The sequence below is a fragment of the Limanda limanda genome, chromosome 1 (genome assembly GCF_963576545.1).
Source record: "Limanda limanda chromosome 1, fLimLim1.1, whole genome shotgun sequence".
Lineage (NCBI taxonomy): Eukaryota > Metazoa > Chordata > Actinopteri > Pleuronectiformes > Pleuronectidae > Limanda > Limanda limanda.
Window position 1 is genome coordinate 31,710,562 of NC_083636.1, and position 27,660 is coordinate 31,738,221.

General features: G+C 41.5%; 1 protein-coding gene across 5 annotated transcripts; it reads left to right on the forward strand.

Moving 5' to 3' along the window:
* Positions 1–27,447, forward strand: add1 (adducin 1 (alpha)). 5 transcript variants are annotated; one of them, XR_009682773.1, is made up of 19 exons: positions 1–158; positions 7,503–7,706; positions 10,753–10,915; positions 11,203–11,354; positions 11,737–11,817; positions 11,993–12,142; positions 12,243–12,386; positions 13,430–13,528; positions 13,974–14,147; positions 14,412–14,669; positions 18,335–18,430; positions 18,558–18,650; positions 21,697–21,850; positions 22,273–22,641; positions 23,761–23,856; positions 24,711–24,744; positions 25,528–25,543; positions 26,552–26,605; positions 27,079–27,138. XR_009682773.1 is itself a non-coding variant. In XM_061083582.1 (17 exons), coding segments are annotated over exons 2-17 (2,259 nt in total). In that variant the 5' UTR covers positions 1–158; positions 7,503–7,511; the 3' UTR covers positions 27,080–27,146. The 5 variants fall into 5 exon arrangements, 3 of the variants coding, with proteins under 3 accessions (XP_060939565.1, XP_060939620.1, XP_060939557.1); XR_009682781.1 differs by lacking the exon at positions 25,528–25,543; XM_061083582.1 differs by lacking the exons at positions 25,528–25,543; positions 26,552–26,605 and having other exon boundaries at positions 27,079–27,146.
* Positions 27,448–27,660: the final 213 nt, after the last annotated feature.

Genomic DNA, 27,660 nt, shown 5'->3' on the forward strand with positions numbered 1-27,660 from the left:
GGGTGGGCGGAGCGACGACGCAGAACCGAGCAGCGCAGAGAGATAAACCCGCTCTGAAGCCACTGGGCAGCGGATAGAAAAACCCACCGAGCCGGAGACGACCACCGTCCTGCTTTCACCGAGCCTTGCTTCTATTGCACCGCGGCTTCACAGAGAGGGTAAGCCCGGGAACAGACGCTGGCTGTCGGAAACAACATGGCCCATCTGTGGGGTTCAATGTTAGCGCCGTGTTGTTTCAAAGTGACGAGCCGCTAACTGTGATGCTAACGCCTTGTATTCCCTGTAGCTGCCTTTAAACTTGTAAACACGACTATTTCCGTGTACGAGATGTAGCTGGTTTCTTGTGTAGGAGCTAAACGGCCACGGAGCATTGGTACAGTCGGTCGTGCACCCGGGTGTGTCTCCCGTCGCCCCGGGTGTCGTCAGCCCGCTGCCCGAGCAGGGCCCGTGTTTGCATTGTTTCACATCGGAGTCATTTAACTGTTGTGCTGCTCGGGGCCGTTACAGTCAGGTTTCACACCGTGTTCCTGAACTGGGCGTGTTGTTGTTGCTGCTTGAGCAGGGGGCTCGGGTCTGTGCTTGGTGGAGTGGGGGGATGATGGAGCAGTTTCCTGTGTGAGGTCACACAGCAGACACCATGTCCTGCAGAGTGACACGCGTGGACGGACGGTTTCTAAAGTGTAAGAAGGTTTGGCAAGTCAGCACAAAGGAAATGGGATCATGCAACAGTGCATTAGATAGAGTGTGGTGCATTAGTAACCCCCTTGGGGAATCGCCAAACCGTCTATAACATAATGCAATGCTGAAAACGAAACAAAAACCACTTTGGGTTTGTTATCTATGTTAAAACAAGTTACAACACTCGCCAAGTTGTGCACAATGGCAATACATTGGAAGACTTGTCAGTAACAATTCTATCAGTTGTATTAGCCTTCGTTTAGCTAGGTTAAAACAAACTGCTGCATCAAGCCTCTTCAATGCTTTTACAATAGTACCTTTACTATCTTCATGATTTGGGTGAATCATGCGATTTGATATACTCACCTTGGGCCCTGGGATCTTGCGATTGTTCTCGAGACCGTGGACCCCCATTTGACAAGATCTTTGTTTTTAGTTTTTTTTATAGGATGTGTATGTAATTCAGCACCAAAATATACATACTTGTCATACATTCCATCAGTGTTTTACGTACGGAGGAAATTATAGTAAAATAAATTATTCCCCTTTTTTCCGAGGGATCCGATCGACGACCCTTTGGTGGTCCTCGCCTCCCACTTTGAGAACCCTGCATTTCAAAATAAAAACTGGTATTCAACCTAACTGATGTTTACGCTGTTGTTGATGGATTAATGTGTCTTGTTGACTGACAGTCAGCTGTTTGTTATTAGGCCCAAAGATAACCTCTAAGCTCTTCCCGTCTCTAGCTTTTTTCGACAGTGCATAGTGAAGTCCCCTCACATTCATACCAGTATTAGGATTAACGTAGCCAGTCATTCAAGATAAAGTGTGTGTGTGCAGATGGATGTTAACTCCCTGCTTTCGGTCATTCTCTTAGAATGAGTAAAACTCCCAAAGGAAACAGCCTAGCTCTGTCAGTCTGGCTCCATGTTACCACCCTCGACACACTTGCACACTACTACACACTCACTGGAGATACAGAGCTCTATGTTTGTTTTACTCCCACTCCCCACGCCCACACCCTTGACTGCAGTGCAGCTGAAAATGTGTTTCTCATTTTAAGTCCTCTCACTATTTCACTCTTCCCCTCCTTCCTCTCCATATGTGATCACTTAGCAGCGTTTCAGGAAGGTTCTTTTTCCGCAAATTTTTTAAATCATCATTCTCAAGCTTGCATTCACATTACAGAGGTCGGTAAAGATAATCGGTATATGCTGCTATGTTTGGGTCAGATATTTATCCAGCAGAAGTCTCCACAGATGTGCAAATGATAGTGCAGGCCGGAGAGTGAGAGAAGGGAAACTGTACAGGGAGGGGTGTGTTGTTTCAGAGAGCCATCTCCCTCCACTATGTCCCATATGACATGCGACAGCCAGATAAACCTCAGGCCACTGCACTTGCCTGCTAACACAACACAGCATCTCGCCTGGCAGGCAGCGTCAGATAATGCATTTTCCATTCTGACTGTCATCAGCGGTGAAGCTTACTTACTGTACATTTTAGAACTTTTTTTCGAGCATCCGTGTTTTTCTTGTTTCACAAATCAAACAGCATTTAATTTGAGTTGGCTGAAATCATTCTTCTGATCATCAATTACATTTTTGGTTTGAAATCAACCTGGAAGTTGCTGTTTTACTTTACCAACAGATATAGGAAATAAAATGGCACAAAAATGTATGCAGAGTTTAAATAATGTTACTACAGGACCTAATGTCCTTGTCTTAAAGCGGTGTGGAGTCGGTAACATGCACATCGATTGGTCATGTTGTAAATAACAGCACAACTTAGTGTCTAGTGTGAAGGGCCATATGGGGCAGTGCTAAAATGACATCTAAACCATTCCTAACAGTCGGTGGTTTGTCACACACACACACACATGCACACTAAAGAGCAGTTGCTTGTGGATCCCCAGTAATGACAGGCATCCAGCTCAGAGCTGCTTGAAACACCAGCTGTTCACAAACACACACACACATACACACTTACAGAGAGACCAATGCAGACTTTTCACACACAACGATCTTTTCATTAGCGATTGTTTGATTGGCATATTATTGGAAAGGACTAAATGGATCTTTATTATAGAGCTTAGTCATGCTGAAAAGATTTTTTTAATGCAAGCTTCCGTCTTTCAAAAGAGTATTATGCTAAAATTGGAACATTCACAAAGTATGCAGAACAGTGTAAAGTTGACTAAAAGCCATCCAACACAGAAGAGCAGGGAGTCTGGTGCTCCTCTACAGTGCATCTCCTTGTTTTTATTCTCTCTTTCTCATTACCTCATTGCTGCCTCCAAGGAGAATGGAAACATCTGTATTGAGTGGTGTCATTTAAAGGTCAACACATGAGTCTGAGTCAGTCATGTGGAGGAAATCCTGTCCTTGTTTAATGCAACAGTGTCCAGTTCATTTTCCTCTTTGGCTGTATAGATGTAAATCAACCTTGTAGGTCGTGGTCTTGGGTGATCTGATTATACAGTTTTAAGTACAAATGTGAGTGCTTCCAAAGTGCATTGAGGACCTATCTGTCTGACCACATTCCAAAATGGTCTAGGCCACATAGGAGTGAGTATTCAAAAGTGTTCTAGGCCACATCTACATTTTATACACATTGATAATCAGCTGGTTCTCAAATCACAGAAGCTGGCTTTGTCAACGATGTCTAACATTTTTCAATGGTTGTGGAGCTATGTTAAGGGTATGTTTTAATATATTGTGTGATTTTAAATTGCCTGAAATACAACAACAAATAGACTCAGTCTGTATTGTCTTTTAATTATCACACTAGAAACTGGGAGTGTATTGTTACTTTCGAAGAGAGTTGGTCCTTACAAATGGAAATGATCTATGTGCTTGTTTGCATATTTGGGGAAGTTAGGTCTGTTTACACGTAGTCTCTCAAGACGCATGTGGAGACGCAATCCTAACACCTGGTGTGAACTGAAATACTCAGTGCTCTATAAACTTGTGATGACTGAAGACACATGCTAATGTCAGATGTGAACATCTAAATTGGGTTAAATTCACAGATGGAAGTAAGTGTTGGGTCAGCATTTTCCTACACTATTACACATTCTTTACATTAGATAATTAAAGCTACACAGACATGCATAGTGATAATGTAATATGTCTTTACTTTGATTATGATGGTGCAGATACTCGTACAAACAAACGCGACTAAGGAATAATGGAAGCATAGCAAACAGGAGTGGCACAATCAGTTTCCTGACAGTGAGATATGTTCTCCATGTTGAGACATCCTCTTGGGTTCGGCCCCGGGCCCTTTCAGTGAAGCCATTTGTTTCCTGTGAGTGCAACCTTTAGTCGAAGTAAAGCAATTTTAATGGCTGTCGTCTGTCACCAAGTTTATAGCAGGCAGAACAATGAGCACATTAAGCGTCCTGTGGGAGATGGTGTAACAGACTCAACTGTTTTTATTATTTGGCTGCAGTTTCCCTTTTGATACTTTTTAAAGCATGAAATGTAAAAACACTTCAATCTTATTATGGCAAAACAAATTGTCTTCTCTGATTTCTCACACAATAGCAGGTGGTTTATACTGTAATTCATGGATGTGATCCTTGATCCGTCATCACAATGTTTTCCTGTTGCTTAGAAACAGAGGGGGAAAAGGCGTCTTATGCAGTTTCCCACATTCATAGTGAAAACGGTGATAGAAATAGCAGCTTTAAATGTGCACATGCTGTTACATATTATGTCACCTCAAGTACAAAGACAGTCCTCACTGTGTTAACTCTGCGATAGGTATTTAAAGCATTACACTGCTAACAAAAACAACTATTTAAAATTCTTTTTCACTCCTTTCCAGGTTTGGAGAAGATTAAATAATTTCCCAAACCTACAGGGCTACAGACTCTGATCAGAACAGACCCAGGGTCAGATCCCCCCCCCAAATCTGGCATTTTTAGAAGAAGTTAAACCTAGACATAATCAGAGGTTATATTTGAATTATTGGAAATGTAATTCACTCCTTCATTATGCTTTAGACTCCATTCAACTTTTTCTGCCAATGATGCAATGTTTCCTTTTAGTTAAAAAATATAAAAATACTAGCACTGTAAGGGTGTCATACACAGTAATATTTACAGATTTTGCAAGTCTACTTTTGAAATTTCTGTGCATCCTGCAGGTTAATTTCACCTCGTGTCACACGTGAGGTTTTGCATATAATGTACAACATTTGAAGACGGTTCAAGTTGAGAACTTGCACTTGCTGCTTTTCTGCTATCTCACTGATCCAAAATGACACTTGCCTCTGTATACAGGGGCATTTCTGGACTTGAGTTTTCAGTTTGAATTAGATCATTTCTAAAACAGCAGGGCGTCTTGGTTTTCCTGCACGCCAGTGGCAGTCCATGTGTTACGATTATAACCAGGTCATGTCATATGAATAAGATCATTTATAACCCTGGGAACTCGGCAGTATTTTATTTTAATAATTATATCACCATTGTGAAGATGTGCGCCTTGTGACACTGCCCACAGCTGCTCTTACATAACACTAATCTTTTAAAGGCTTTCCCAGAGTTGCCATGGCAATGTGTTTGGTTTCCATAGCGATCGCACTCTGTAACAGGAGTGGAGGCTTGCGAGACCCCCGCACCTACATTTCTGAGGAGAGAAGTAGGGGGGTACTGCTGAGGCTGGAGTACTCTGCACTGACAGAGAAAACTTTGTGCATCTGCGGCCATTGCTATTGCCAGTGCTAGATTGGTTTCTTTTACCTTATCATTTTGGTCATACAGCCAGTATTTTTTAACCATTAACCATTCCAGGCTTCAGAATGGAATTACAGAGTTAAAAAATAAGAATATTTGACAGCTGCTGCTCCTTTGTCTTCTTGCTTCATTTCTCTCATAAGTCAGTAATAATGACTGTTTCTTATCGACTCTTGACACTCACAGCGCAGAGATCTGAGTTGGTCCTTTTGCAAATGCTTCTTCTTAATAAATATACAAAGACATTTTCATTGTATGCTCTTTATTTGCAGTTTTTCCACAACAGAAGGAGGTGCAATTGTTTAATCACTCAGGGTTTTGTCGTTTGTCTTTGCATCACGTCTTTCTGCAGTCATGTTTGTTTCCCCTCTTGCTGTTACCGTTAAATACCAACACCAACAACAGGCAGCAAACAAAGCATACGTGAGTCAAACCTACGGGAATGAGACCTGACGGTTCGTCTTGAGGCATTAGGACTTTTCTCTTGTAAACCAGGCTGACAAGTGCCAGTCACTCTAAAACTGCAAACAGCAGTGTTGTCACGTACTTTGCCAGACGAACCGAACTTAAAGGAAACATCCTTTCAGTGTTTTTTTATGTTTTATATTTCAATTTATATCATTGTTTTGTGATGACAAAGGTCCAAGTAGATTTTTTTTAAATACATTTTTGGAGGAACAGTTGTATAAGCAGGAAAATCTGACTTTGCCTTGCTGCTTAAGGAGTGAATTTGGCAACAGAGCTAATCGATGATGTTCTCATTGTTCTGTCAATAACGGATGTCCTAATTACACGAGAGAAACACAAAAAACGAGCTTTCCTTTCGCAATGAGAGCTAGGACAATGCAGCTGTAATACAAGGGAAGAAATACCATATCAACAAACAAAATCTACAGTTTTTTTCTATAATTACTTATGTAGAGAACCATTTGTGGGTCCTATTTATGTGCCATGCCATTATTTTTATGGCCGAACAGCCCATAATGACATAAGATGATAAGCATACATCCTTTCAATCTGACGTTAACCACTCATCCTTTCCACTTTGAATGTAATAGTGTTTGTCTAGTTCTCCATATTATTGTTATGTCTTTATGTGTTAAGTGTTTCCAAGGTGGCAATCTAGCAAAAAAATTATCCATTTCTACTCTTAATGAATTGGCACAGATAGACATGTAAATGTTGACCTGAGATAAGTGAAAACTCTGTTTTTGATTTCTGTGGAAAGTCTCAGAACACCAGTGAAAGTTGGCAGGATCAGAGGGAGGGTTTGTGAGGTCTCAGTGTGATACTGGATGCTTTGGGTTTGGTCTGCTGTTGTCATGGCAGTTTTGGCTGAACATTTGTATTGATGCGGACTAATGGGCTGCATCGGTTTCAGCAAGAGCACCCCTCCATTACCCATGCATGCTTGCACACACTCACATTTCCCTGTGCTCAGAAGCCTGCCCATTTCCTGCAGAGTCAAAGCTTGAGTATTCTGTGCTGTGACTGACAGGTGGAAGCTATTTATCCTCACATGCACCCAGTCAGTCGGACACAGATCTATAAGAAATCTGTCACTCACTTTGGTTTATGGCTCCTAATGTCCTCCTGTTGTTGTCAGTTAGCTCTTGTAGGGCAACAGTTGAATGGAAAGTGTGGTATTGTTTGAGGAAAGGCTACAAAGGAAAATTAATCATTCGAAAGTCTGAAGAATACCCCAGGTCCAAGTTGATCACCAAAATCCAAAGTTACAATTTTACATATGTAAATATATATGGTTCAGCTTCTACTATTTGAATATAGGTTGCTTGAATTTATTCTATATTGTTGCCCGAAGCAAATATCTTCAGGTTTTGAGCATCGACATGGATGGATGGCTTGGATAGACATTTTATTTCATGGTTTACTGGCATTTTATGCAATAAACATTCATAATTATTTTAGTTCTGATCAGTGCTGACTTTACTTTAGTTTTAATAGGAAAATGTGTTTGTGCTGCCCTAAGAAAAACAGCACATCATGTAGATTAAGGGAAATAGATGTTTGGGTATATTTGATAGAAAGTGATCATAGGTAAAATAAATTCCTTTTCCCTCTGCAGGAGGCCAGGATGAACGGCGATTCAGGTGCCGGAGTGGTGACGGCCCCCCCTCCCACCACTGCCCCCCACAAGGAGCGGTACTTTGACCGGGTGGACGAGAGCAGCCCGGAGTACCAGAGGGAGAGGAACATGGCGCCCGACCTCCGGCAGGACTTTAACATGATGGAGCAGAGGAAGAGGGTCTCCATGATACTGCAGAGCCCGGTCAGTGGAACAGAAATATGAACGTGTTCAGTGTTTCCCCTAGGTTTACAGCTTTGGGGGGGGGGGGACGGGACAAACACGGACACAAAAACTTAAAGGAATCATGATGTTAATGGGTTTCTTTTAATGATTTTGAACTGTACATTGGATTTCGGCGCTGACAGGCTAATCTGTGATACTCAGACGTCATGTGTTTGTCCAGTTTGTCCCTTCTGTAGGACTGGCAGGGAGACTATAAATGGCCGGGTCTGGTTTCCTCTCACAACTGCCTGTTTATGCTGTCTACGTATGCGACATAACATTCTTAAAAACAGTGGTGTATAAAGTACTTGAAAGCCATACTTGAGTAAAAGTACAGATATCTTACTTGAAAGTGACTCCGGTTAAAGTAAAAGTCACCCGTCAGAAAATGACTTGAGTTAAAGTCTTAGAGTTGCTCATATTAAATGTACTTAAGTATCAAAAGTATCTGGTGTTGAAATGTACTTAATATATACACTATATATATAATGTATAATTTTACAAATTTTGAACCCGAGATGCTGAGGTTAAAATAGTATTGGACAAGTGCATCTGAACTTCTAGCGACAACAAAGAATCAACACAACAGAATAAACAAGTGCCTCTTGATTCTACCTAAGAACACTAATAGACCTGCCACTAATAGACCAAATGAACATTTTGGGTCTATTAGCTGTATTTTGCATTTTAACTGCCTGGATGTTTACCTGCCTGTAATCCTTCCCGCCAGCATCTACATGTAAGCCTGTTTATTTATCATAAGACTATCTTCACTGAATGGGCCTGGGGTTGTGTTTGCATTTGTTTCCAGCAGGGTGACAATACACCTGTAGGGCATTTTTGGTTGTGTTGGCTGAAAGTTGTTTTTGCGTTTGCTTATATAATTGGTTGTGTTGTTTGTTTTTCCATTTCGACTTGTTTTAAATCTGTTTGTTTTGTTTACGTGGACGTGTAAGACTAAGTAGACACGGCCAACCAATGATAGACTATTTGCCAACAGTTTTTGTTTAAACCAACTACTTCCAATATTTTCTTTAAGAAAAGTTAACCACTTGCTGCTTCGAGCTATGTATTTATGTGCAGATGTTGACACGAAGCAGGAAAGGGAAAACGAATGTGAATCGAAAAAGGAATACCTTCAAAAAATTATGTAAAGTCACCTGGTAAAAGCCCCCAAAAAGCCAATTAATTTGCCTGAATAATAATCCTTACAATTTCAATAGGGCCACATGTCTGTCAGTGCCTGGGCCCTAATAATAAAGACTGAACCGAGCTCCTGCAGGAGCGAGAGAGCGAGAGAGAGTTGCGCCGTGTGTAAAGTTGCACGTTCCGCCAACCTCCGCTGCTCAAGTAACAAGCCAGTTTTGAGAATGTAAGAAGTAGAAAGTACAGCTATTTGTGCTCAAATGTAGGGAGTAAAAGTTAAAAGTCGTCAGGAAAATAAATACTCAAGTAAAGTACAGATATGTGAAAAATCTACTTAAGTACAGTAACAAAGTATTTCTACTTTGGTACTTCCCACCACTGCCTAAAACCAAAAAGAAAACTGAAATAATCCCCTATTCATTCTCTATGAACTGTAATTTATCTATCTATCTATTTATTTATGCATGCATGTATATATGTATGTATGTAATGTATGTATTTACTGACTTCCATAAGTAACCTGGATTGCCGGAATCCGGAAACATTTTTGGATCCGGTACTTATGTTTATCTCGTCCTTTCAGGAAAACACGGAAACGCTATAGCGGAGTGGTTGAAATCGCTGTAAAGACGTCATGGAGCATGCGCTTAAAGTGAAAGAAGACTAAAGTCGAGATCCTATTAGCAATCTTCCCATCACGACTTCTCTACCACCTGAAATCACTGTTACCATGGCAATCAAACAGGACTAGTTAGAATAGAGCACTTCGCCATAACCCTAGTTTGTGTTAAGTTACCGTTTTGAAACTTCCGTCTATAAATAAAATCTTTTCACGTCAGATTTGCCGGTTTTGAACAATGGTCCGATGAAAATAGATTAAACAGTGATAGAAGGAAGGGACGCAGCGGGGTTAATAATCAGTTAATAATGGTTCAGGCTGAGGTTGCGAGGCGAGGTGCGTTCACGGTTAAATACAACAAGCGGAGAAAGCAGAATCGCGGGCTGAGAAATGCGCTTCCCGTGAGAACAGCCACGCTGGAGAATTGCGCGCATTTCGGCGTCCGGTGTTATACTTAAGTTATCAAGATCAGTCTTGTACAACCAGGGGGAGTATTTCCCCTCTGACAGCCAAGCTGGGTCAGAACCTGTCATCCGGTGGTGACTGAGCAGATTCTTGTCTGGGGCAGGACGTGCAGCACTCAGGCTCTTCTCTGAACTCGGACCCGGAGCAGGAGAGCTCCTCCGGCTGCTACTCGCAGGAGAGTGGGTGTTGCCATCATCCACCTGGGAGCGTTTAAAAAAACGCGGATATTTTTAACTGCTTCTCAGGTGGTTCATGCGACATGTTTTCAGATGGATGCTCTCTGTCCGCTGGTGGGAGGTTGCTCACCTGTGTGTGCGCGCATCTGGATGGAACTCCGCCGTGCACGCTACAGAGAGCAGAGGAGAAATCTAACCGCGCGACCATGTCGAGACAGAAATGCAAGCTATAGACCTGTTTTATAGGAAATGTAACCTTAAAATGATTTATGTAGAGATCTGGCGCCATATTAAAAAATAAAATAAATAATTTACTTGACCTTCCAGGGGGGGCGGGAGGTGCCGTTGGGGGGGCGCAGCGCCCCCCTAATAGAATGGTAGGGGAAACACTGGTGTTTATATATATTCAGATTGAGTAGTTTCTGTATCATGGATTAGGTCGTTTAACACACGACACAGTCCTAGATTTGGTGTTCTTGCAAGACATAAACTAAAACACTGTTAAATTATTTCCTCTCTGTTTCTGTTCTTTTTGGGACACTGTGCCCTCTTCCGTTTGTTTTTTTGCCCTTACATATTTTTCTTTTTCTGTATCCGTGTCTGTGTTTATGACCGACAGGCATTCTGCGAGGAGCTGGAGACAATGATCCAGGACCAGCTGAAAAAGGGGAAGACGCCCACTAGCCTTTTGGCTCTGCAGCAGATCGCAGACTTCATGACCACCAGCATGCCTTCCATGTATCCCGCTGCACCACAAGGAGGCATGGCAGCGCTCAACATGAGTAAGCACAGAAATGAATGAGTGTGTGTGTGTCTTTTTGACCTCAGCCACATTATGTCTTTGCTCACAGTGAGTGATGTAGCATGTGACAGAGTTGGTGTCCGGACAAAGAGTCCAGTCGGATTTCTTTCTTTCCTGCTGTCCAGTAATCAGTATTGTTTCTTACTTCAATTTATACAGCAAGCTTTATTTTATAAATGTTTGCAATTGTAGTGTCTTGTCTCAGCGTTATTTTAGTTGTTCAGTCTCTAACACAGTCTTTCTGTCTGTTTCATCTCCTCCTCTCAGGTTTGGGTATGGTGACTCCCGTGAACGATCTGCGAGGCTCAGACTCTATCTCCTATGACAAAGGAGAGAAGCTACTTCGCTGCAAGCTGGCCGCCTTTTATCGGCTTGCTGACTTGTTCAGCTGGTCCGAGCTCATCTACAACCACCTCACAGTGAGATTCTTGATAACACAACTTACCGTGACAACTGATGCATGCCAGAGGGACACATGGTTTAATCAACTCTGGCTCTAAAGAAGATAATCTTATCGCGTGTGAAACTGCATTCATATACACATGCACAAAATGAAAACGCTTTCTGGCTGAAACATCTGTTTTTCAAATTTAAATACATTTAATAAAACTGTATGAACTTCGTTCATATGACAAGACAAACATTCTCTCGACTCTTATAACCAAGTTGTCAGCCGAGCACTAGTATAGGTATACTTTATTTCGCAAACATCCTTAATTAATTGATCGATTGATTCCTCTTAATTTGAGCCAGTTTTGGTGAAACACTGTAATCTAGCTCGACTTTCTTCCTGTCTTGTAGGTCAGGGTGAATTCAGATGAGGAGCGTTTCCTTATTGTCCCTTTTGGGCTCCTGTTCAGTGAAGTCACTGCCTCCAGTCTGGTGAGAATCTGTCTTATCTATTAGAACTCTTTGTCTTTCTTCAGAAAATGAAAACCTATTTCTCCTTAAATTAAACATGAGCATAAAATATGTGGTGAAATCATAATATTCGTTTTACAATTTTAAAGCTCAACTCAAAGCTGATATTTATTGTCTGACACCCCCTGCCTTCCAGGTGAAGATAAACATTCAAGGGGAGGTAGTCGATCGGGGAAGCACCAACCTTGGAGTCAACCAGGCCGGCTTCACTCTCCACTCTTCCATCTATGTCTCACGGCCCGATGTCAAATGTATCGTACATATACACACAGCTGCAGGTGCTGCGGTAAGGGACAGTGACTACACCGTAATAATATGCAGTATAAACAGACATAGGTACATTATAATCTTATGTTGTGTGGCGTTGTTTATTTCTTTGGTTGCAGGTGTCGGCCATGAAATGCGGCCTGTTGCCCCTCTCACCTGAGGCGCTGTCTTTGGGCGAGGTGGCCTACCATGACTACCACGGTATACTGGTGGATAAGGAGGAGAGTGAGCTTATACAGAGAAACCTAGGCTCTACGAGCAAGGTAACAGCTCTGTTTATATGTGAATGAAAGAAAAATATTTTGCTAGGGCTGCAACTAACGACTATTCTGATAGTCGATTAGTCACCGATTATTGAAACGATTAATCGACTAATCGGATTATGAATGACACAAATTCTCAATTGCTATTATTTAGCAAGCAGCTTTTAAATTTAGCTTGAGGTTGTTCAAGGCATGTGATGACTGAAAATAAAGACAATAAAGATAGATACTTCATTATAAAAAATGTCTTTTAATAAACTTTGCTGCATTTAAGGGTACTGTTGACACAAAAGCAAAGAAAAATCAAGTTTTTGTCCATTTTATTAATAAAAACATCAAACGAAACTACAGTCTTCTTCTGACTAAATCATTTTGATTAAAACAAGATGTTTGTCAGGCAATAGGATAACATTTCGCTTTTAAACTCGTTAAAAAAAAGTTTAAACCATATTTTTGTAATGGATGCTAGAATCCTGCGCGCAGGTATATACGTGTATATATAACATCTGACAGAGGCGAGTCCGCATCGTCTCCGTTACGAAGTCACACGTGCCTCCTCCTCAAATGCGCGTGTCCTGCTTCAATGGAGAGCAGGTCCGCCGCAACAGATACTGCAGGTAGTTTTTTTCGGTCTGTTAAGAGTGAAGTTCTCCGGAACTTTTTACTTCCTGGTGCGCGACTGCGCGCGGCAGCGGACGCCGACATTGGTCCATGTTTTGTCGCTATTGCACATGCGCGACTTTCAGAGAAAGGAAGGGAGCGAGATGGCTCACTCCTCAGGTACTTCCATCAGCACCTCCGGTAAAACAACGTTAAGTTCCGCTGCGCGGCACGAGAAACACGCGCTATGACGTCACCAACGATTCATCGACGAGTAAATTCGTCGGCGACTATTTTGGTCATCGATTTTTGTCGACAACGTCGACTAATCGTTGCAGCCCTGGCCTTCCATTGCTGAAAAATATTGCTTCCATGCATTTAAGTCTCATTTAGTAACTTTTTATTTTAGACCAGTAATAGTTTGGATCTTTCCTGTGTCCCAGGTGCTCATCCTGAGGAACCATGGATTGCTGACCGTGGGTGAAACAGTAGAGGAAGCTTTCTTTTACATGCACAACTTGGTCGCTGCCTGTGAAATCCAGGTATGAAACACACTGAGCTCTGTAAATCTAATTTAAGCAAAAAGCTATTGGGACTGATTTGGTGCTGTTCATTCTGAAACTCTCACCATTAATGTCCGTTATCATCTTTTTTAATCACAAAATGCTGTTTCTATATTTCCTTATTTAAGTTTTGAAAAGACAGGTTGCCACTGTGCTTCTTTGTATTATATTATAACATAGACCACCATGTATTTTCATGTGGGGTCATGATACTTTTGTTTGTTTGCATTTATCACAACAACTGTCTTTGTCTCTTGTCTCTCCACATCTTTATATATGTTTCACTTTCTTCATTACTGTCTGTATGTGTGTGCGTTACGTTGGATGTTGGTTCGTCTTTGTATGTCAACATTTTTTTCCTTCTGTTTTCTGGAACTGTCTGTGGTTTCTTTGTGTGTGTGTATTCCCCCATTAATTTTTCCAGGTGCGAACACTGGCCAGTGCTGGAGGGCCAGACAATCTGGTGATGCTGGACCCGGCGAAATATAAGTCACGTTCAAAGGTCCCTGAGCCTGTTGGCGACGGGTCCCCTTCAAACCCCAAGTGGCAAGTCGGGGAGCAGGAGTTTGAGGCGTTTATGAGAATGCTCGACAATTTGGTAAGTACAAAAAAGAGGAAAAGGGGCGTATTATAACAAAAACTAATGCATTCTAGGCCACTCCAGGACATTTGGAGGGAAAGTGACTGATCCTTTAACTTCCGGGAACCCTGGCCTCTGGATTAACTCGCACTCACTTCCCCTCTTCTACGTAGTTGGGACTTACATTAATAACACAGATATTTGCTGGCTTTAAAATGATTCCAGTCTATTCTGTATTAACCCTTTTCTAAACCTCTGCTGTTCTGTCTTCCTGTTGTCCAGGGCTACAGGACGGGCTATCCTTACCGCTGCCCGGCATTGCGGGACAGAGGTAAAAAGTACAGTGATGTGGAGAACACTCCCTCTGCTCATGGTGGTTACTCCTACGGGGAGGACAGCGACTCAGGCGCTCGCTCCCCGCTGAAACACAGCTTCCAGCGCGGCCAGCGTGACAAGACCCGCTGGGTAAATGCCGGTGGCCGGCCCGATGAGCCCTGCGAGGATGGGCCTGACGCCAGCAGCCCCAAGTCGAAGCCTAAGGTGTGGACGAACATAACACACGATCACGTCAAACCCTTGCTGCAGTCTCTCTCGTCCGGTGTCTGCGTGCCAAGCTGTATAACCAACTGCTTGGTCTGTGCCTACCTTATTGTTCCTAGTATAGATTGTAGAGCTACCTTGTTGATGGATACGGGTAGTTGGTTGGCATCCTGAGGTCCTGGGGACAGGGAGGACTTAAAGTACAGTACAAAGCTGAAATCTGTATTATTTTGAACAAGAAAAAAAAAAAAACAAGAGAAAATTTAACTTTCACTTCTTTTAGGCTCTTTAAACAGTGATTTCAGACATCCTATTAACCCACCTTTCTAATGCAGCTACCTCTGCTCTTTTAGTTGCTGTGTAGCACAGCTGTGATTATCTACTGACTCTCTTTGCTCTTTTCTCCCTCCTGGTCTCCTAATGCCTCATGATGCAAGGCCAGCTCCCCACAGCATGCCCTACTGCATGTGTAGTAGTGAAGTGCATTGTTGGTGTTGATGTTTTTCCCCAGAGGAGCGAGCAGCAGGGGTGTGGCATGAGTCCTCGAGTGGGCGGTTGAATGTGGAAAGAAACTGTGATGTGTTGCCGCAAACCACATCGTTGCTCACTCTGTAAAACACTCTTTTAGTTTCTTGTCTCTGCATCTTGATGTTGGCAAAGTATTGTTGCTCAAAATGAGATTTAAAAAAAAGTAAGGTCAGTGAGATTTATTAAACATCTCAGAAGATTAATATTCTTTGGATTAAGGAGGGAGGAGGCATGTGTTTCACTTCCAGAAAATGGCATTTTTGGATAGAACAAAATAATGGTGGTCACAAAACCAAGCAAAAACTTCCTTTGCAAAAGATTAATGCATCCTGCTTTTGTGATTAAAATTGTTCTTAAATTGAGCTCAGACTACAGGAACTCGGGCTGATTTATCCCCAATATGCCTAACACCTTAGTCGGCACCTTGTCCGGTCCAGATTATCCCGTAAAGTTATAGATCACAGAGCCGTTGATAACCCTCCAGAAATTTGGGAAGAATCATGAGGGCTGCCCTGATGAATATTAAACATGTTTGATATTTCGGATTTAAAATCAGGACCACAACAGCTATAGAGAAAGACCGGTGCTGCCAATTGATGGGAAACATTCAGAGGTTAATGCCAGCTAGCGTGCCATGGTTGACAGTAAAAATCTAACCAGAAGAATAGATAACCCGTATTGACTGCGTCTTTCCAATCATTTCTTATTTAGAATTGTTTCGCATTCTGCTCTTGTTTATTAACATTAGAGCAAGTTGTCACAAGAGTTCACATGAGATGTGAGGTGGTGCGTCTTAAGCAATAATGTTAATAACAGCGTGTGATGTGCCATTATTTTCTAATATTGCTGTGTGGGTTTGTAAAAGACTCCAGAGAACAATATCTGCAAAAAACATTTGTGACACAACCAGATTTTTAAAACTCCTGTAGTCTGAGCCCAGCTTAACTTGTGCAACTGCTTCCAGTTGTTTCCGTCTGCTCTATTATGTTGCTTACTCTTATTTCTGATTTCTTTTTCGATTCTGAAAAAAGTTCAACTTCAAAGCCTGCATGAGTGGATTTTGTCTGAATAGAGAAAAACAATGACGAACAAAAAGCCATGAAATTTGACCTGACTTTTGAATCAATTATCTCCTGTTGGGAAAGTAGGAAATGTTGTGTTGTGAGACTCTTTCTCAGTGAGTATATCATGTTTACATGTTCATCCCATTCCCAACCAACCCAACCCAGCTACTTCCATCAAGGAATCCCTTCCTCATCCAGCCCCCTGGTTTCAGCAGCTAACCAGCCAAGCTCATAGTAAACACGGGAATGAAGTCATGAGCTTACGCATTCCACTGCAAATTACATGCTTAGTTTATAAAGGTCAAGTAAAACGTATTGCATGGAGATTTTGTTCGTATACTCATGCGCTGCTGCTCATTCAGTTTGGTGCAAGAAATGGGGGCAGATTTCTTTCTTATTTCCCCTCAGTCATGCTGAGCATTACCAGGTTTAAAAGAAGTCGATGGGGTATTTTACAAGAGCATATTTAACATGACAACAAAAGGTTTCCACCTCTGCCGGACAGATGCACTCTGGTCTTACATTGTAGCTCTGTGACAGAAGTTGTTATTATTTCTGGCCCAACATGGGCGAGTGTGCTCGGGTGTGTTTCTCTCTCTGTTGTCCTTGTTGTTGTATATCAGCCTGGGAAATGACTTTGGTGATGCCAGCTCACCCCTCACTGCCACTTTCGCTTCGTAAGCCAGCCTCATCGTCTAAGTCACCCAGCCACCCCTCACCCTCCCTCACCTCTCACCACCTGCCCCCCCCTTACCCTTTCACCGTTTTGTCATTCTGTGATGTTTTCAGTTGTCTCTTTCTGTGTGCTGCTTCTTTGTTTTTATTTTAAACTCTCACAGTACATCAATGATGATGACAAAAGGTTGTTGTCGTGCAAAAAATGTTTTCATCACTTTACCGACACTGACCACTGACCATAACCAAAGGAGTGTTAAACCATTGGAAGGATGCTTAAAACATAATGACCCTCATGGAAGAACATTTTCTTGCTTACCCTAAATTATTTATACTTTTCCCCTCTAAATGATACCTTTGTAAAGCTGCCTGTTCTACTCATTTTGTGAGTTTGTGACAAATTATCGTCCCCAAATAGTAAAATGAACACTTCCATACTGAGGACCTGGAGTTACTGCTGGGAGAAACATGCTGACAAAAGATTAAAAGTTTAGCCGTGTCAGTATGGTGCTATGAACCCTGGAAAAAACAAATGATTAGAAAATATTAATAGTCCTGCAACAGCAGCGCTAATTTCTGTATCATATTTGTACTCATAATTCATACATTTTATGACATGTAAGTCACTGTGACTGTTTCTCCTGTTAACTTTCATAGTCTAAACTGTAATTGCACGTCTCACTATGTGCAAGTTCGTCTTTTCAAAACTTCTTCAACCTTGATTCTTAAGCCTGAATATACATTTAAAAAAAACACTCACTATAATTGTATGTATAATGAGTAGCATCATCTTTAAATTTTGAAATCAGATTTAAATGTTTTTTGTTACTTTCCCTGACACATTTCTTCACTTATCTCTCGGACAATTGTCTATTTAGTTTTCTTGATAAATTCCTTCATTTTTGTGACGTTTCAGCTCAAACTTTACAGTAAAAACACCTAAAATTGTATCTTGTGTTTTGCCTGTCCTAATGCTCTTGATGTAATATAATCTAGGCTCCCTTACATTTGGTCTTTGTTCAGAAATCAATCAAACTAGACAAACAATTAGATTGTATCATCCCGCCAGGACAATAATCTAATCTCATAGGTTGATGAATAAGCATTAGAGAGGATATGCTTTGTGGGAAATTATGTACAACTGCCCACCACTAAGTAAGCTAAGGTACAAATGAACTTATTGTCTTCCGTGTTGCTTCATCATCATTGGTTCACTTTTTACCTTCAGTGTTTTTTTTTACAGTTATCCAACTTTGTCCATTTCAGTTCAGCATGATTCTTGTATTGTGAAGCCTGCATAATATTTTGTCTGGATCTATTTTCTGGCTTGGGTTTTCATGTCAGTCACTAGATTTGGTTTTAGTTGTTTTTTTAAAACACGTTATTTGGTGTTCACAGTGGTCGAAGGAAGACGGCCAGCGCCAGGGTGCGGCAGCCAATCAGTTCATCCCGTTGAACACCAATCCCAAGGACGTCCTGGAAATGCGGAATAAGGTATTGCAGCCTTTTACATTTTGATTTATTCATTGATGCTTTTCCCGGTTATTAGCATTGCATTAGAATGATGGTGCACTCAAGCCTCTCGTTCCTTCATAACATGAAATGTTGTTGCCTTGTTTAGATCCGGGAGCAGAACCTGCAGGACATTAAGACAGCAGGACCCCAGTCTCAGGTTCTCTGTGCCAGCAGCATCGGGGATCGCACCTTCACCCAGGTCAGTCTGTGAAGGCACCACATTAAAACCAGCACTGCCACAACTATGCTGACCTGTAGAGACATATCTGTCTCATGCTAATGAAACAATTGAGATTTGTCGCCTGTGTTGAGCTACAAAAACACCTAAAACTCCAAATCAGTCTCTCCAGGTCTGGCGTCACTCCTGAATCCAAAACACTGCAATCTGTGAATTTTGTGTTAAGATGCCCTCTACACTAAGCTGTAATGAAATACAATTGGTTGCAACTCAAAATATTATTGGATCTGATCCGACATCAGCTTTGTCGAGGAGAATCTTCTTTATGAATACTAAAAGAACTTGTCCTCCATGTTGTGGAGCATGGAGTGACTTTTGTAACTCTGACATTATTTTCTAACCACAGAGATTGTCAATGTGGCAGGTGAGTAACATGTGGGAGAGGTAACCTCACTCTGCTCTCCAGACCTGCCAGCTTCAGGTTGTCTCCATTTTCATACATCAGGGTTGCATCATTCAGAGTTTAGGCTGTTACTTATACTCAGCACTTGCAGGCATTTTGGTATCTTGAAATGTTCAAGAAAACCCCTGTTAATGTTTGGTTTCCTGTGCATGAATCCTTTATCTTTTTTTGAGAGGTACAAATGCAAAACACAGAATGACTGCTTAGTCAGTTTGAGTTTCAGTTTGGTTTGCATGATTTATTCTACCTTGGCTAGGGAGGTAAATCTTTTTCGAATCGGCACAAACACCATGAAAAGCAGAACAAGGGCAAATCAAGTGTGCCGGTACAGTCACGAGTCAAAATCGCTGCCAGATTATTTTGATGATTAGATTTTATTTATTTCACCGTATTGGACAGAGACACAGATACACAGCACATGTTGGTCATGGTAACATTCATTGCATCACTTCCTGTTTGGCAATTTGTCTTCAAAGTAAAAGCACAATGTTAGTTTCGATGCTGTAATTTTTTATACCGAGTGGAATTATAGAGCTTTTACATTGAAAGGTTGTCTATTGCTTAACAAACAAAATAAAACCTAAATCAAAACCTACATATAAACTACACACGTGAAAATTTATAAAGCTTATTCAGTTTCATTTTATGAAAAGCATTGACTATAATATCTTCATTGCAGATAACCCAGGTCAGATGAACATAGAGTTTTCTATCTCCACTCTGCGTCATAGACTGTTTCAAAAAGCTCTGCACACAACGTCTAACACACAAACAATAAAAGGTGACAGTATATTGTAGAACTGTTTGAGGAGGACTCACTAATGACAAGGACTAATTAGCAATAGCAAACAGTCAGGCTTTGTAAGGATATTGCACTAGTTTCTACAAAGTGTGTTAATTTAGTTTAGTTTTACACTATACTGGCTTGAGAGCCAAGACCCAGGAAATCCTTGACGATCTGATGTTTGGTTAAGGATCAGACTATATGAACCACATGCTGCACAGCCTTCTCACCTCTTGTTAATAGTTTCTTTACGATGCATGCTCCTGGCTGTTTATTCCTATGCTGCTTTGCTTTTTAAAGCCCCACCGCTTTTCCAGAACCATCTCCCTTTGCATGCACCTTCCAGTGTTTATGTACATATAAACCTGTATGCTGCTATGTGTGTATGCAGAGGCGGAAAGTAGTATGTCTTCTTCGGGACATTATTAAGATAAGTTCTATATGATAAAAAGTGTATTCGCATTATTCCTTTTAGCTGGATTTCATGTTGATTTTAAAGGATGCAGCTACTTTTGAAGAGTCGGGTTGACAAATCTAATCAACAGTTTTTCCACCAGGATTATGCAAGACTCACCTTGAGAAACTTTCAGCTTTAATAATAATTATGATATTTTAATATTCAATATCATCAAGGCTCCATTGCTATTTATGTGACATAGATCATATTTGACTAATTCCATCTTAAGCAACACTTAGGCTTATAGCACTTATAGTAGAGTACTATTAAGTCAGATTTTATTGAGTGACATCTTTCCATCTCTGTGAGTGTGTGTGAACGGTGGTATGTTTGTGAACGTCTGCACACACAAGCCTGCCTGACAATCTGCTAATGTGACTGTGCTGGTGATTAAGAGCTGGGTTGTGCCCCTTCCCCCCCACCTTACTGGGTTTACTATTGCAGGACGCCCCTCTGTCTGACTGTACTGATACTATTGATGGCCTTGATGTGTCCGAGGGGTCCTATAGTCCTGCTAAATCAATTAGAAAGGTACTTAATGCTCCAGCCACAAATCCCACTCACCCGTACTTAACACCATCCTGCAGTCATCCATTCCTCTGAGCCAGCAGACACTTGATATTCTGAGCCTGTGCAGATGAGGTAGATGATAGTTCTAGGATGAGGCAATTTATTATGCTCCTATGTTTCAGTAATGTTGTGACCTAGACTGTTTATACAAATAAATTTGTGTTTTTGTGGCAGCTATGAATCTATTGCTACCTGTATTTGATTTTCACGATAATAAAAAAAAGTATTTTTACAAGTTGAGCTGAGCAGGTGTTAGATGCAGTAAAAAGGGTGTTTTCTGCGTGTTTTACACACAATTAAAAAATTGTGTGTAGAATTTTATTAATGATTTTGGTTTAAAAAGCACAATTATGGCTTTTTGTTTGTTTACTGCAGTTATGCCTTTACGATTATGGCATAATGTACAATAACCCCTATTTAAATCTGTCCTTACTTGGGTTTTTGTAAGAGTGTTATCGTGAGGAATGAAAAAAGGGAAACACCTACTGTTCCATAATAAAATAAGAATTAACCAGTGATGGTACATCATAGCATGTGCTTCTTGAATTTTGCAATGGCCTGTTTGCTCTATTTTGTGCTCATGCTGGTACTTCTACTCATGCTGTGTAGTAGCTGTGTGTGGGGGCCTCTAATCTTGATAGTCATTGTTTCACACTTGTGAAAACTGTGAGAGAAAGCATTTAACACTGCAACTTTCTTATAAACACATAATTTTTTTCCATATGAGTAACTGTAATCCATCCCAAGTCGATGTCTCATCTTTTTCCCCAAATTTCCTCTTTGTTACCTGAAGGGGGAGCTCGTGACGGCATCCAAGGCCATCATTGAAAAGGAGTACCAGCCCAGGGTCATCATCAGCAAGCAGGGTCCCAACCCCTTCTCCAACACCGACCGGGAGATGGACGAGTACCGCAGGGAAGTGGAACAGAATCAGAAAGGGCCTGAAGGTAAACATGACAGGATGAAAGATAGTCAATACAGAACATGTGTACTTCTTACACCTCCTCTCTGTAACGACATGGCTCTGAGTTGTTTTAGGCAAACATAAATTACGTGACACATCTCTTTGTGAAAAACTTGCATCAGCTGATATTGAGTATCTATATATCGGCCTGATTCTAATTTATATTGGGGCATATGAGGGTAAATTACACAGAGAAAAACAATATCACTTTGCTAAATCTATACTGCAAGCATTGATACAAGGGTCATTTGAGCTGTGATGCTTTCTGGTTCACTGTATCTTCGTGGGCCATTATTTGATATGAAGGGGAATAAATCCTTGAGAATAATGCAAAAATCTATTAACCTTGACATTGGCCAAACTGTGATGTTATCTCTCCAAACACACATACTCATGGATTCACAGTGCAGGGACAAGACGCTAGTAGGGAGGGATCAGCCTACAGCGCATCCTGTCCTGAAGCTGAGACAACCCAGGGAGGTCAAGTCTCCGTCTCCACACCTCTACAGTCGGGAACTTGCTCGCTCAGCTTAGAGAAAGCCCCGCCTACGGCACCTGTAGCTGCGACCCCGGCCTCTGAGCAGACTTCTTTTTCCCTCGGCCTCTCCAGCGGGGCTGGGGCGACTCGGGATGGCACTTCATCCGCAGGGACGCTAGCAGATGATGTTTTTTCGGCTCCAGATTCCCCACAGAAGGAGTTCCACTGCGCTGTGCTGCGAGCCCTCAGCAAGGAGCCGTCAGCGGGAGAGGCAGCTAAGGCGGATCAGGCTCCAGGTACACCAGACGAAGCGGAGTCCTGCCTAAACTCTGGCCTTCTGCTTCCCTCCTCCCCTGCTCAGTCCTGGTCCACCTCACCACATACCGCTGCACTGGGAGTCAGGGAATCACCCGCCTGCTGTGTCCTTTCCTTTTTCGTGGGGTTTGGAGTTTGTTGCCATTTTTTTTTTTTTTAACATCTGCAAGCGCCCTCCCTACCCACAGTTCAATCTCTCAAAGCCTCTGCTTGATTATTTTCTCCCAATCCCTCTTTTTGATGTCTTGTCAAAGGTATCAGAGCTCTGGCAGATCAGATACCTTTCTGCAGTTTGATTGGAGAAGTAGCTAAAGAGAGGAGGTGCTCGTTTTTGAGAATTGAAATCCTCCTCTCTTTCAAGATGCTCAATTTTCAAGTTTAAAAAAAACATGATTGCTATGGTGTTGTGGTAACATTTATCAAAGCTGTGTCTGAGCACAATCATTCAATCAGAGCATCCCAAGTGTGGACTTGAATAATGGTGTGGTCCTGCTTTTCCTGCTAACCTGTCCTGAAAATATCTCTCTTGGTGTTTACTCCCCCTCTTGTGCCTCTCACTCATTTCCATTGAATTTAATGATAGTTTTGCTTTTGGGATATTTAATGGTTGGTTTTACTGGGGTTTGTTTGAAAGAGTTTGCAGTGTTCTCCGGATTATCGCTCCTTCCTGGTTTGGTCCTGTGTGCTGTCTTTCCTTTTCATTGTCTTTTGTCAAAATGTATCATACATTTAGCCAGTATCAGAATTATTCAATTGTTTCCAGAAAACTATAAATATTTAAAACTAGAGTGCACACAATCATAATCAAGATCCATGAATCTCACATTGTTGATCAAAGTGAAAGAATTGGTCTGATCCAGATTCACACAAAAAATTTATGAATTCTTCTTTGGGTCATTCCCGACCCCTCTCCTTTAATGGAAATCGGTTCAGTAGATTTTGCGTAATCCTTATAACAAGCAAACGAAACAAAGACAGATGAAAACATGACCTCCTTGGTGAAGGCAACAACCCAGATCATGTTGCCTGTTGATTTCATATTCCCTATTCATTTGAGCTTATAGATTCTTACTCTTTTATTTCTTCTGATTTCCTTCCAGAAGCAGACCCAGAGCAACTAGCTGAACCTGTGGAGGAGCCAAAAGGCCAGAAAACCACCTCCACACCCCCCAGCACCCCAGTCAGAGCAGATGAAGGTACGTTGACCTGATGTATTCAACTTACCCGGCCTGGTCCTGTGTGGTTCAGCATGGCTGGGTGGTTTGATTCTTTCTAGGGTCGACGCAGGGAATGCAGAGGCTCCTGCCTATACACCTGCCTGTCTGCCTTGGGGTGTTTTGTTGTTGTGGTGGTCTTTAATAATACTACTACAGATGCTGTGCTGTGTTTTCTGTAATAACAGGCCAAGAGGTTTTGTCAATTTAATCAGACTTATACTATAACAGATGGATCACTCCAGGGGAACACAATCATAACAAAGCTCCAGTCTCAATGTCAGGAAATATTTAAGATTTAAGCTGTAAGTGAAAATAATTAATTATATATATGAAAAACGAGTATATTTTGCTACTTAAATGGACCCCAGTGCAGACATTTCTGTCTGTTTTTGTTATTTTTCCTCTTGGTCTTTATTACTATTGGATTACACCTATGTCGGCAGTATAGTCGATGATGAAATTCAGACTGGCCTCAAAAACATGCCGGAATAATTGGTATCAGTATACATCAGATTTTCTTATACGAGCTACAGTCTGCAAAAAGCAAAGTTATCGTCACAGGGAGGAAAGGGATGGGTGGCTTTGAACACAGGTGTAATCGAATATGCAAAATGTTGTTTTATAACATGTCTCTCTGTGTACAATATCTCTTTTATCCCTTCACTTCCATTCTCCATCTTTTGGGGTCTACTAAGAATGGTTCCCAACCATTCTTTTTTTTTTATTATTTCATTTTCCCTTTTTTTATTTTAACACAGTGCCTGTGGTTTGACCTGCATAGACATTTGTTTCTACTTGTGCTTTTTCTTCTTTGTGGCTGCGATTACAATCAGGAGATGGAAATACAAAAGAGTACCTATTGCCATAGTAAGTACGTACAGTTCCACCTCCTCGCCACCCTCCTAGCTACCTGTCACCCCTCGCGCCTGTGTTTGAACATTTACCCCTCTTTTTTTTCTTTGCATGGCTTCAGTAGCAGAGCTGTTCTCTGGTCTCAACTAACCCCTTTGCCCGGGGGGGTTTGTGACTGTTCAGTCGGTCTTATCTCGATTGTCTGACCTCCTCTGAATCTGTCTCGTGTTGATGGGGGTTATTTCAGAGCTCCTCCATTTCTCATACTCAGTTTTAATGATAGTGGAAATTAATTGCAAGAAGAAGTTCTTGATCATAGACTTTACCTAAAGATGGATGACATGTCTTCACATTCTGCCACTCTCCTGAAATGAAGCCAAAATATCAACCAGGGAAAAGGATCTTGACTTATCACTAGTCAGTCTCAGCCGTCAATCATGACATTTCATCCTATTTTTATAGCATCAAATGCCAATTAAACCAAACTTACCGGAACAATGAGCAGTTGAATAGCAGTCATGCCGTCCATCTTTATAAACACTTTGTGGATGGAATGCCTTCCTGTCTGATTTAAACTATAAATGGAGGATGTTTCTGAAGTAAACCTCACAACCCACCAAACTTTTTATGTTAGATAACCTCTCTTTTCTTCCCGCCAACGATTCACTGTCAGATTAACCAACCTCTTTAGCACACGTGCACATTCTATCAATGTCCTATGACTGTATGTATATTTCTGTCTCGTGGAAAATTACAGGTAACGTTTTGTAAAATGTGTTTTGAATGTTTGTCTTTCAGAGGCGTCCTTTACCAGGTACATCAGTGCTTTATGTCAGTGTGGCTTTTCATTGGCTTTGCTCAGACTCACTGTTGGTGTTATAGCTTTCTAGGCGGTTGAGGCCTGAAGCTTGGCTGTGTGAGGTTCAGCCTCCATTTTATCTGTGTATGTATTTTTGGCTTCATCTCTGCTCTGACATACATGAGAGATGTAAGATGAAGAGTGATGTGTGGCGTTGTGTCAGGTCTTGTGAGCGAAATCGGAACTGATCTGAGCTGTAGTTGTGTTGTACATGACAGCACGGATTGAGCCTTCAGCAGTGGTGTGAATGCTGTTTGAGCAACTGATCTCCAGAGCTCTACTGATCCAGACATGCTGGGTTACCACCTGTTGCTTCTTTAACTCACTGCTTTGGCTCTGGAAGTTTGTTTTAAAGGATGAGGCAATTGCTTTAATAACTAGATGTTGATAACGACTAGAAAAGCCTAATTAAATCAAAGCTGGTACAAAACTACAGATTTCTAAAGTCTGGCATTAAATATACAAATTCATATAGTTAAACAGAGCCCGACCAATTTAGTCTTTTAAAAAGATATTAGTATCTCTGTTTGTTTGTCAATATGCGCTGTTATTTTATTTTAAGCACAGAATAAACGATGGAGTAAAGATGTGCATTTATGTACTGTATATTTAAACTATAAGTGTCATAATGTAAAATTTACCAAATATATTTCTTTATCCTATCATTACCAATCCCTAATATTGGTTTTGGCATCGGCCCCCAAAAATCCACTTTTGTTAATGAAACTACTTAAGTTTAAACTTTTGCTTTTGTATATTTGTTTGTGGAAAGACAGAAGAAAGAAGACATGCCCAAATTAAATTAAGTTATTGCTCCTTTTCGGCTTTGCCAGCTTTGACTTAATTGACCTTTTATCACCTCTCTGAACTGTGAACTCACTTGTGTGGCTTTTTAAAAAAATTACAATCGCAGAAAACATTTCAGTTTTTGAATATTGTTCACTTGTGTTTGTTTGTACACAGGGTGCAAATGAGCAAGGGAACTGCACTCATTAAGATTTCCCTGGTAAAATAAAGGTAAAACCAAAATGCAGTGAAAGAATAATGTCTGCTTTGTAATAGAAATAATGAATCTTGGTTGGGCTTTTGAGTTGAAGGTGCTTGAGGTGTCAGGTTGATTAATTAGGGTTAGGGTTAGTCGATTAGTCGAGTGTTTTTAGAAATGTCCTTTTAGCAGAAGAGTTGCGTCTGGAAACATTCAAATCTCGTGGTCTAAGACTCTTTTAAACTGAAGATCAATTAATTATATCTTTGTGTAGCTAAGAACCGATGTCTTTAAATGATCTCTGTATATCAGTCTCATAGATGCTCTGAACGAAAGAAGCCTTGTTGTGTGGACAAGTGGAGGCTTGATAGGTAGAAAATCCTGTGGATGTTCCAGCTGATCCAGTGGTCGGAGTGTATTAGCCTCGCCGATGTGTACGCTCAGCAGCACAGTTCCATCCCTTTGTTCTCTAAAATCAATATCTCTCCATCTTCCCCTCCACCAGACTCCTTGCCTGACCAAACCTATAAAGACGAGAGCGATGCAGCCACCCTGAGACAGACCCTTCCAGATTTAACGCCCGACGACCCCTCCGACGCCCCAGCGCTTCCTGCCGAAGACCCTGCCTCCGCCCCTGCCACCGCAGACGCCACCGCAGACGTGGACGCAGCCGAGGGCGAGGAAGCCGCGGACGCCGGCGACCAGGAGGAGGACGAGTCTCCCAGCAAATCACCCTCCAAAAAGAAAAAGAAGTTCCGCACTCCTTCCTTCCTAAAGAAAAACAAAAAAAAGACAGAATCCTAGATTGGGGAGCGTTGGCGCAGTCCTCAAGGCTGAGCGCTTCTCACTTCTGCTTTTTGTCCACTATGGTATCACCCTTCGAGCAAGCCACAGTTACACACAGTTACGCTTTTTGTTGTTTTGATATCATTTTTGTCGCTGGCTTATTAACCTATTTTTCCTCGTTAGCGCGTGCCAATTTTGTATACAGTGTAAAAATGATTGCATAAAGGTTTTTAATCATTAGAGGCTTTAAGTTGTGAGAGATGCATTCAGTCTTCAGTCTGGCCTTTCACGCATGTCTCTT

What these genes read in the sequence shown, in the direction of transcription:
- add1 (XM_061083574.1), top strand. Translation starts at nt 7,512, where the DNA reads ATGAACGGCGATTCAGGTGCCGGAGTGGTGACGGCCCCCCCTCCCACC. An exon ending in TCGCTGCCTGTGAAATCCAG is followed by an intron (nt 13,529 to 13,973) that starts GTATGAAACACA and finishes TAATTTTTCCAG; the next exon opens with GTGCGAACACTGGCCAGTGC. An exon ending in TCCTGGAAATGCGGAATAAG is followed by an intron (nt 18,431 to 18,557) that starts GTATTGCAGCCT and finishes TGCCTTGTTTAG; the next exon opens with ATCCGGGAGCAGAACCTGCA.